The 12,251-nt window shown below is 31.4% G+C and overlaps 1 protein-coding gene across 1 annotated transcript in view; it reads right to left on the bottom strand.

Moving 5' to 3' along the window:
* Nucleotides 1-12,251, bottom strand: part of ITGA2 (integrin subunit alpha 2) — a 144,764-nt gene that overhangs the window by 20,315 nt on the left and 112,198 nt on the right. The window contains exons 22-27 of the mRNA XM_031964909.1: nt 11,527-11,603; nt 11,345-11,428; nt 6,307-6,409; nt 4,779-4,889; nt 1,466-1,570; nt 23-136 (exon numbers count right to left, since the gene is read on the bottom strand). Of these exons, the coding sequence (XP_031820769.1) occupies nt 23-136; nt 1,466-1,570; nt 4,779-4,889; nt 6,307-6,409; nt 11,345-11,428; nt 11,527-11,603 (594 nt within the window). The remainder of the gene's footprint in view (nt 1-22; nt 137-1,465; nt 1,571-4,778; nt 4,890-6,306; nt 6,410-11,344; nt 11,429-11,526; nt 11,604-12,251) is intronic.

Raw genomic sequence — 12,251 nt, 5'->3', positions numbered from 1 at the left:
TCAAGAAACAATAAATACTCACAGCTGCAAAAGTTCCATTCCAGATTCTGGTAGACACATTCACAAAGTATTCTTCTTTCATTCTGAGTTCTCTCAGGTGGCAGGTGATTTTACTACATGATGCAGTTTTGCAGTTCTTTGAGTTTGGAAGAGTTCATATTAAAGAAAAGAGATTTAGTATAACTTCTGAAAATAATTGCTGAAAAGCAAAATGGTTGGTTGAGTACATCCAGACACTAGTCAAATTTTATGTTTGAATATGTATGCACCAACTACATAAAATTCTAATTTGGAGTAGTCTGAACATAAGCCACTTAACCAGTATAGTCTACACTTTTAAAATAAGGCATTCTTGAGATGAAAATATGTGAAAGAGCTAATCAGTGAAAAATATAAGCTGAATTTGGGTTTTATACAAACTAAATTTCCAAGGAAAATATGACTATATTCAGTTAGCTTTTCAAAAATGTATGATTTCTAGATTGCTACTTCTCAAAATTTCCTTCTATGATGTTTCATTCTTTCTTTTCCCATGATTTCCTGGTACCATCTCCATTTTTTTAAAATCTAGAAGGATTTTCAAGTAGTTAATTAAGAAAAAGTTATGTTAATAGCTTCAATTTCAAGAAGCACAATAGGAAGGAGCCATAGAAAATTGGATGAAAATGTAGAGAAAACAAATGAGGATGCCTAAGAAATCAAACATAATGGTAAAGGGTTATCTAGTGATATGTGTTGGTAGAAGGAGAAATATACCATGATGCCAAACAGCCAAATTTCTTCACTCACAAGTGACTCATAAGTACTATAAGAAGTCTGGACTTTCAGCTTATGAAAGTACAATTTTGTATATAGAAGTCCATGTATTTTTTGTATTCCCATTAATAAATGAGTTCTTTCTAGAACTTCTACTTTGGAAAAGGTTTCAGACCAGCTATCTTTCATTCTTAGGACTTCACCCCATTCTCCCACTCTTTATTATAAGTTGTCTTACTACCATTAGAATGTAATAAGCTCCTTGAAGTCAGAGATTGTTCCTTTTTTTTCTTTTTGTTTGTATCTGTATTCTCAGGGCTTAGTACAGTAGTTGGCCCGTACTAAGCACTTAATAAATGCTTCTTAATAACTTCAAGACATACGAAGCTAAGATGAGTTAGATTCCAAATGATCTCAATTTATGCATATCTATGTATAACCAAAGCACAAATCACCTTCTTAGCTTAATAAAATTTGTAACTGGTAAATTAAAGCAATGAATGATTTTAACTATTCTCTCTCCAAACTCCAACTCATAATAGCTTTAAGGTAAAATGTATCATATGATCATATGGTATTGTATGGCAATATGTTTGTTGACTATTTATGAATGAATAGAAAAGAACAATCCTCTAGGAAAAAAGAAAATTAATACATATGTAGAAACAATTATGGTTCTTAATTAATCACTTTAATATATTCTACTTACCAATTCTTTAATATCTCGGAAGTTTTCTTTCTTAAAAGACAATGAATAAGGTGTTTCTCCTATTTTTAATGGATTTATTTCTGCAGTACAGCTGATATCACTGTCCTAGAAAGTGACACAATCACAACTTGTAATTCAGACTTACAAAGCAAAAGCAAATAATTTTCATTAAGACTTTGTATAGCAGCAAAATAATGTTTTGGTCATGTATACTTATTGTGTATCTAATTTATATTTTAATGTATTTAACATCTACTGGTCATCCTGCCATCTAGGGGAGGGGGTGGGGGGTAAGAGGTGAAAAATTGGAACAAGAGGTTTGGCAATTGTTAACGCTGTAAAGTTATCCATGCATATAACCTGTAAATAAAAGGCTATTAAATAAAAAAAAATTATTATATCAAAAAAAAAAAGACTTTGTATAGAAAAGCTTATAAGAGAAAAGGGGCCAATTGGGGGATAGGAAGAGGAGGAAAAGAAAGAGTGATTTGTTAGTCCTTGATGAAGAGTACATAATACAAATATTAAGAAGTTAAGAAATAGTTCTTCAACTGAATAGATAGCCTTGGGTCCCACTATTATGCTGTCTTCAGTCTGCTTTTTGTTAACCCTTCATCCTCAACATAGTATGAAGAAAGTTTGTACGAAGTGTAGCACTGGCTTTCTTTCATGTGAGGTAAGAAATTTCAACTAACACTACCATAATTAGCCAAATACTTTTTAGTCAAAATTCTAAGATTCAAGTTTTCCTATAAACCCATAAAATAATGCATCTTACATGAGAAAACACTGTTTTACTTTTGTTTGGTTTTTTGGAAATAATTGGGAATTAGGTAGTTTGCCCAAGGTCACACAACTAGTATCTAAGGTCAAGTTTTAACTCAGGTCTTCCTGATCCCAGGGTCAATGTTCTAGCCACTGTGCCACTTAGCTGCCCCTTGAAAATACTGTTTTAGATACAGCTAAGCACATAATAAGAGATCTGGAATCAGAAAGGACCCCAGAAGCCATTCTACATATAAAGGAACTGAGGGACAGAGGAGCTGAATGACTTGTTTGAAGACACATGGATAACAAGCAATAGAGGTGGGATTTGAACCTGTTTTCAGACTTTTGAAGCAGTGCTGTTTTCATCGAATCACAATGCCTCTCCAAACTATTTGCTGTTAAATAACTAGAATAATGCTATTAATAAAAATAAATACTAGCATTTATGTAACCTTTTAAAATTTATAAAGAGATTCCTATATATTTTTCTCATTTGACAATAATCCTGTAAAATAGATGCTATCATATCTCTATTTTACAAATGAAGAAAATTAGGCTGAAACAATTAAATGACTTTAAGTCAAACAATTACTCAATGTCTTAGGAAAGAACAGAACTTGTCTTTAATTCTGATGATTTATGCCCTTTGTAAACGAGACAGGTTGAGCCAAGTAGAAGTTTAAGAATTAGCCAAGGTAACATCTGCCATGTAGTCTAACTGAGGAGACATGCAATTCTCTATATCTACTTTATCACTCAATTAATTCACTTTCCTTTTTATAAGATTCTGACAGAGTCAAGCCTATTTGCAGCAAGGATGTGGGAGGTTTAGAATGATTTCTGTACTTTTTACATTCCTAAATACTGAGTTTTAATTCCATATTTCCAAGGTCTCTTTTGAACATGAAATTCATTTCCAGATAATTAGCATTCAGCTACTTAGGTGGTACTAGTCTCCTGCCCAAATTACATACACATGCTCCAATATTTGAAGGCAGTATACTCTAGTATCTAGAAGATTCTATACTAGAAGAAGATAAGAGTTTTCATCTATCCATTGAGTTATCTTTTTTTCCCCCCAAAGACCTAGAACTTCACGAAGTGGAGTTTGTGGTAATGTGAACTCCACGAAGAATAGTGAGAGAAATGATTACTAAATAAGAAATTATTATGGAGATCCTTGAACTTTCCCAAAAGTTTACCCCAATTTGACTATTTTATCTAGGTAGAGTTGTTGCCTCATCCAACCTAGAAAATCTTACAAAGAATTTAATCTATGGCATTCCAGCCAATTGTGTACCACTCTGATAAGGTTTGTCTAGACCGCCCAAAAATGGGAGTGACTTGGAAAGAAAGGACATGACCAAAGTCATGTCTCCCCATTCCTTCATTAAAATAAACCCATATCTTATTATGATATTCATTCTCTCTCATACTTGTGAACCAATCAAAGTTGATTGTTATCCTCAGAAATACCTACTCTTTCAAAGCTAAATAAGCATTGAATATGTTCCATGAGGAGTCTTTGGCATTCAAGAGTGCCATTGAGCTCTTTTATTAACTATTGCTAACTTGATTAGTAAAATGATTAATTACCTAGAAACTATGTCTCTCAAACTTTTAATATGTCAAATAGAGAAGAAACACAGCATGGTACAAAGAGTATCTGGAGTAAGGAAAAAACATGGATTTGAATAACACTTCACAATTATTTAATCATAGTTAGGTCAGACTCTCAGTTTCCTTACTTATTAAACAGGAATATTATTTGTACCACCCAACTTACTGGCTTGTTAATTGGAAGAAGAAAGAACAAATATAATATATAATATAAATGTTGGGTTTCATTGCCACTACCGTAAGATGAGAGTATTGCATTCTGATCTTGCTTGATTTGTCAATAAGCTCAACTATTTCCACTGGACTGTTCCCTTTCAATCCATACCTTCTATTTTCTAGTTATATATATATATATATATATATATATACATATATATATATATATATACATACATACACACACACATAATATAACATAAAGTAATATAATACTAATATAACAATATAAACCTAATATAATATAATGTAAAATAACATGTACTTTTGTAGTAAACATGTAAACATTTATATATGGTGGATGCTTACTAACTGCTTATTACTTCATAGAATATACTACAAAAAATCTATCTATGGGTATCTTATTAGTATATATAGTACATATAGACAGACAGACATAGTAGACAGAGACCTAGCTTTGAAGCCAGGAGAATTTTGGTTCAGATTCTATTGGCCATGTGTGACCATCATCAACTCACTTTCTTTCTGAGATCTAAGTAACTTTCTAAAACTAGAAATTGCAAAGAAGATACTATTCTTCATTGGCAGAGAAAGTTCCCTCTCTGCAATTTCCCTATACCAATGAAATCACCGACCCATTCTCTATCCTAAAAAGCATTTTTTTTTTTTTAATTTAAAAAGCTGCTCAGCTTGGATTTTGTATTCATATTGAACCAAGGATATCACAGGGCATATTTGGACTAGTCACCTGTGCTACATGCACTCCTGTCAAATAGATCAATGTATTATTTTCTTTGGTGTATTGAGGAATGGCGATGTTTACAAAAGCCATGGATACTGGAATGTTTCCCGTTGTGATCTACATTAAAAAAAAAAAAAAAAAAGTTCTGTGATTGACCACACTTGATCTAATTAGCAAATACAACATAAAAGTAAATAATGAGAATAATTCCAAAAATCACATAGAACAATTGGTTTTATTGCTTTAAAGTTATGTCATATCATATATAACTATGTCTATACATTACTTTTCCAAAGTACTTTAAATCCATTAATTATTAATTGAGAACAATGCAATGATAAAACAAAGCAAATATATGACAAATACATAGATTTTTACAATATAATCAATTACAAACTAAAATAAGAAAATTAAAGGAAAATATTGTCTCCAAATCTTAGTGTAGTTGTAATCTTAAAATAACTTTTTCATAGTAATAATATATAATAATAATAATAATAATGTAAAAAGCTTTACAATAGCCTTAATATTATCTAGAAAACAGCTATATATTAATTTAAAACTACACTAAGATTTTTAATACACCCTCCATTTATATCTGCTTATGATTAAGATATAAATTTCGGAATAATTATATAGATAAAAAATTGCCAATTACCTTATCCATTGTACAATTTTCTATCACTGTATTTGTTTATACATTTTTATATAGTTGGATTAAATGATAATTAGTGGATCCTTTAGTTCTCTTTATTTACATCATTTCATAAAAATTTTTCTTATATGCTTTAGTCCTCATGTCTGTTATTCTTAACTGTATTATTAGATTTCATAACACTAATTACCATCATGTGGTCAGCTAGTCCTCATTTGTCAGATAATTTATTCAATATTTTTTAGATGACAGAAACTAGACCACAAGTCAAAGGGCAAAATCAGGGTTAAAATCTAGTTTTAAAATTTAACATTCAAATTCTCCTAATTCATAAAATAATATGAGTTTTGAGTTTGTTGGAAGCAGAGGAATGGTATCTTATTGGTTTCTGGGATCTATAAAATAAGATTTTTGGGGGGTATTGGTCTTTCTTATTACTCAATTGCTGACACTTTCTTGGCTACTAATGAAAAGGAAATCACTATGAAACAAGACTTTGAAGGAGTCTACATTTGTGTATAACTGCAAAGTTTATTACAAACAGAAGTGGTATCTAGGCATTAGTGAAATTGCTTTTCTAACACAGACCCAGAGTCTGATACAACAAAAAAAGAACCTCCAGTAGAACTGGAATACACATTTCCTTGAGAAACACTGAATTTAAACTCTAAAACCACAATTTCCTCCCACATATACTTTCACATAATTCTGTGTCCTTAGTTTTGGTCCTACCTACATTCTTTTAATTTTATTTACAATATGGTCTTTTATCTGAAATTATTAAGGCTTTTAAAAAGATTTATTTGTTTTAATGTTGTTGCTGTTGTTTATTCCCCACCATTTTCCCTTTGCTTTCCCATACTCAGTCACCTTACTCACCTTAAGTGAAAAACTGAAAATAGGGCCAATTTCATCAAAGTTTTTCACAGTGGAGGAAACATTGCCATGAGAAAAGACTTCATAAAAATTGATATTGGTAGACCTGTTAAGTGAAGATTTTAAAACCAGATATTTGTATTTAATGGCTGATATTGAAATCTTACTTTTTTTTCATTTACCTAAATATTTCCAAGGTTAAATTAATGCAACAAAATATCTTTTAAAAATAGTGCTACTATTCCAGTATTCAAAGAGTTTTATAGATAAATGAAAAGCAAATTTTATTAGAGTCCATTGTCACTTTATTTATAAGACTTATAATTTAGGACTGAGGAAACTTCTTTTGAAATGACTGCATCTTCATCATATGCTTGCTAATTTCTTATTTAAAATTTTATTCTGATATATATTGAATGAGAAAAAATGTGAATTTAAAATTATAGATTGCAAAGCCAAAAGTAATTAGAGATTACCTTACCCTATGAAAACAAAAGTGCCAAGAAATTAAATGATATATTCAAGATCATATAATCAGTGTCCCATTAGGGACCAGAAAAATCTAGGGCTTGTTATTCCCAAGTCTAGTATACCTGGTATTCCACCACATTACTTGCCTTTAATACCATGATCTTATTGTATTAGCATCTAGAAGCTCTATTGGAGAAGTTAATCTCTTTAGGCCACTGAACAAACATAGTATTAGCACCTATTTTGCAAAATTACTATGTCATTATAGAATTCTACATTAAAAAGATACAAAAAAATGTTCCATCAGTGAATATATCTGAATCCCATGATACAATGGGAAGAACCCAGATATTCGTTATCAGAAAACCTGAGTTCTAATCCCTGCTTTTGGGTCAATACAAAAATCAAGCTCTTTTGAGCTCTTTGGATCTCAGTTTCCTTATCTGTAAAATGATTGGGTTAGATTAGATGACATGAGACATCCTCTGTAATCATAAATTTATCTTCTGATTACTCCCTGTGAATGGATAAATGATATTTCTTACTATAAAGTATATGGCCTAAAACATGTTCCCAAAGAATATTAGAGCTGGAAAGAAGATTAAATATTCAATTGATAGATGAGAAAATGGACCTAGAGAAGAGAAAATTTTAAAGTTATATAGGTAATAACAAAGGTAGAATGTGAACTGAAGTTTCACAATACTCAATAAAATACAATTGGCATGAAAAATTGTCCGCCAAAACTCAAGGAGTAATAGAGTTCTACTATATTAATTTTTCTAGTATTCATTTCAGGGTGAATGTAAGTTGGAACATACTTCCTCATTCCTCTTGTGCTAGAGCAGAAATTCTTATTTTTTTTCAGTTGATAGTATTTTATTTTTTTTCCAATTGCATTTTAAAATAGTTTTTAACTTTTGTAAGATTTTGAGTTCCAAATTTTCCTCCCTCCCTTCCCTATTACCTCCCCAACATAGCAAGTAGTCTGATATACGTTATATATGTACAATCATTTTAAGCACATTAGTCATATTTTGAAAGAAAAATCAAAACTAAAGGGAAAAATCATGAGAAATATAAAACAAAACAAAAAGGTGAAAATAGCATGCTATAATCATCATTCAATCTCCATAGTTCTCTCTCTAGATGCAGAAGGCATTTTCCATCCCAAGTCAATTTGAATTGTTTTGGGTTACTGTATTACTGAGAAGAGCTAAGCCTATTATAGGTGATCATCACACCATCATACTATTACTGTGTACAAAGTCTCCTGGTTCTGCTCATTTCAAAGATATTCTTAAACTAGCTTCCATTAACATTTGAAAAAAATATTTGATGATAGTATTTTAAAACGTCAATATTTGGGGGCAGGTAGTTGGTGCAGTGGATAGAGCATCAGCCTTGAAGTCAAGAGAACCTGAGTTCTAATTTGACCTCAGACACTTAACATTTCCTAGCTGTGTGACCCTGGGCAAGTCACTTAACCCCAATTGCCTCAGCAAAAAAAAAAAGTCAATATTTTGGATTTGTTAATGCTTTTCAATATTTTTATAATTGTATTTCAACATAATTAATGTCCTTGGTAATCCTAAGTATTTTATTTTATGGATTTAAAAACATAATTCTGAGAATGAGTTTATAGATTTCTTCAGACATCACCCAGAGGGCCTAGAATAAAAAAAAAGTAGATTAAGAACCCCCAGCAGAAGAGACTAGTCTTGGTTCTAGGTCAAACTTCAAGAATTGGGATCTAGACTGGGGTTCACTCACATTGGGTCATAAGAAAGCAAAGACAAAGTTTCTTCTATGGTGAGCTCAGGATGCTCCTAGAATAAAAATCTCAGGTTCATCATTGTTCTTTTCTCAATTATAAATAATTTTTAAAATTGTCTATATAGTTAGGCAACTTAGTAAGGTTCTCTTTCTCTAAAGCTCTGGAGGGCTAGTCCAAATCTGGAGGTAGAAATACTTTCAGAAAAGTATACCTACTTTCCCCTTTTACAATGCTCATCTGTTCATCTCCTATAAGTGATTCACTATAAAAGAAAATATATTAATATATATATTATATATATACACATGTGTGTATGTATACTAACTTTAATAGATATCATGCTTTAAGGTTTGCAAAATACTTTTATTATGAGATATCCACAAAGGAGGTATGCTTAGGAGACAATAAATTACTGTAGAAAGAGTACTGGCTCTCCATGTCAGAGGACCTAGGTTCAAATTTTAGCTTTGATGCTGAATATCTATATGATCTTGATAAGTATTTTATCTCCTTTGCTCTCAGCTGATTAATCTGTAAACTAAGAAGGTTGAACTATGTCCAGCCATCTGAGGTCTTTTCCAATTCTAGATCTATGATCCTTTAATTATTTTCTTTTTTTGAGTAAAGAAAACTGAAAGTTTTGTGACTTGCTAAAGGTCAACCAACTATTAATTATTAGATCTGCAACTTGAATACAGATCTTCTGACTCTAAGACCAGTGCTCTAACCACCTAGATTTTTGCAAAATTTAGAAGGAACATTTTCTGACATGGAAAAGATTCTTGTGTCTTTTTTTGGAACCACAAATTTCAACATTCTTTCATTCATAAGGAATTAATTTTATTGGAAGAGGAGACATGATTGTGATTATAGTCCAAATTACTAAAAAATATATTATGAAGAAACAAATATATATAAAATCTATTATGTGTTTAGATGAGACAAACATTTGTTTATTATTTTATGTTTGTTATTGTTATTTTAACTTCTATGGAATAGAAGAAACCCCACTGGGAAACTGAAGATAAGACATTTTGTATTCTTTGAAGATTCCATATTACTTCCATAGAGTGTAAGTTCTGCATCACTGGCCAAATTCTGAATTGGGTAATGATCTATGCTTTCCTAAATCCCTGCTGTGGTTTAAAGAGAATTATCCTTTATTTTAGGTTTGTTCCAATTTCAAATTCTTATCCTGAAGTAACTGTGCTTCACAATAACTTTTACTTACTTTCCTGGAGGGCATTTCAAAATATCTTGCTTATTATATTAAACTGTATAATTTCCCTTGATTTCTTGAAAGCAAGAGGTTTGAGGAATGCAAACTATAAAAGTAAAGGATATTTTGTTTTTTTTCTCAAAATGGAGATATTTCTGTCAAAAAATGTTGTTCCAAATACATACACATTTGCACATTACAATCACTTGAGTATCTTTTTTAGATCAAAGATAATAATGCAAAAGCAAGCACATAGGTGGTGATGAGTAAAAAAGAAACTATCACATCCATTTCCTGTTTTTAAAAAAACTTCTAGGGTAACATTATGTAAAAAGGTAAAAAGAAATGAGAACAAATAATTCAGAATAAGAAAGAGATGATGCAGTCAGGATAAAAAAAATCAGATGATGTGATACCTATTTACCTTGAGAATGATGATACAGTTTCACAATGGGAGTATCTACTAAAAATTTCTAAATGATGAATGCAGTAACCTAGACTCTGCTTCCATTTGTGGCCAAGTTTATGATTCATTCATTCTGAAACCATTTCCTCGCAGCTGCTCATATTTCATCTTTAAGACCAGATGGCATGCCCTTTATTTAAGTTGGTTTGATTTGATTTTTTTCCTCTCAGCAACCAGATATCTGGCACTTTGGAGATTGGGAAAAAGAAGCAACAATAACTACAACCTCTAGATAGTTGGCTCATAGGATGGCACCAGTGGAATTTGCCTTACTAGCTTTGGCGAGGGCTTCTAACTTTTGTTAGAAGTTCACTTGAATGTTTGAGCAGACAGTGACCTAGATATTTTATGATGCTACTGACCCAAAGTTTAATGGGTATTGGCTTAAACACATCTGCTGTATGGTCAGGTTGCCAAACTACTTCTGAATAAGATAAGCAGGTAGTATCAACCCACTGAGATTTTCATAATGGGTGTGATGTTCACTTTATAACATCAATCTCCTTAAACATTCATTGTGACTATTATCAGTCAAAATGCTGTTGCCACTGTTCTACAGGTTTCCATTTCAGAAAGAAAAAATAACAATGAATTTTCCCTCAGACTTTTCTTATCTTTTTATGTTTGATCTAAGTTTTGCACTATCATTGCATTTCTTCATTTAATCATCAATCATATCTTCCCTGACCACAAAAGTGTATAACATAATGTGTTTCCGCATTGAAGAATACAATTTTGGACTTCAGGCACATAGATAGTGGCTGCTGGCAATGCTAACATTTCCTTACTCTTTATTGATGTAGTTAGGAGGTGAGAGGTAGCTGGGAGAAACTTAGAAGCATTCTGTCAGGGATATGAAATATTTATGGGTATAATACCCCTTGAGGTAACATGAGACTAAATAGATCACGAAATCTACAGTGATTTAGTTTCCTATAAAGGCCCAAAGAGTCACTCAAAATATAACTGGTAGCCAGGTGATTGACTTGTACCTTATAGAAAGTGAAAGTAAAGAAGTTTTCACTAATGGGTACACAGAAAAATTCATGAAACAATATATCACCAACATATCTATTGTCAGCTCTAATAAACTGTTAACTCCACCTACCTCGTTAAATGAATTTCTGCATCATACAGCAAGGGAATTGTAAAGTTGACTCTATTGTCTGCTTCATTTTCTTCTTGACTCTCACTATTTAAAAAAGTTAGGATGAAAACAATTAAAATACTATTTTAAATGTATATAGTACAAAACTTATCCATTCCCCTTCGCAATTTATTTTATTTCACCTTAAAGCTTGAAAACTGACAAGTGCCATGTTCCGAAGATTTTGGAAATTGAAGTCAAAGTTTATATTAAAAGACACCTACAAAAATAAAATCCAAAGAAATAAAGACATAAATGAATCCCAAAGAAGTTCTCATAAACCATTCATTCAGAAAAGTGTTTCACAAAAGAGCAATCATTCCCAATTTAATTCTCAACTTGATAAAATGTAGAAATTTGCTGCCTTATCATTCTCAAGATTGCTCATGTATCCTATTTCACTTCACTCTCCAGAATTTAGTTCTTATTTTGTTTTTTATAAAATAGGATTCACTTTTACCATCCTTCAGTCTTCCCCAAATTTACATTGCCATTCTGCACATGCAGTACCAAATAATTTCCTTGAATTTGCCATCTTTGCACTATGTTTGAGTTAGTTAGTATCAGGAGATAAAGCTTTGGACTTTCCTGCCTGGCATTTTCACAAGGGGTAGGCAATATGTTTAGATGATACAGTACTCAGACAAAGATAGTATCTGAATGTAAAAGCTACAGATTGTGTGTTACTCCCCAAATCTAGAATACATAAAAAAATCTCAATTTTTGTAATTCAAATAAGCATTTAAAGAAAAAAAACTCAAAACCTTTTTAGAATGGTGAGCCACTTTCCTTTAGTTGTCTTATGAGCTGCTTATGAACTGCTTAATTAATCAGCATTACTTAATGAACACTTAGGAACACTGATGCT

Source organism: Sarcophilus harrisii, chromosome 1 (assembly GCF_902635505.1).
Source record: "Sarcophilus harrisii chromosome 1, mSarHar1.11, whole genome shotgun sequence".
Classification (NCBI taxonomy): Eukaryota; Metazoa; Chordata; class Mammalia; order Dasyuromorphia; family Dasyuridae; genus Sarcophilus; species Sarcophilus harrisii.
This window is presented reverse-complemented; position numbering and strand designations above follow the sequence as displayed.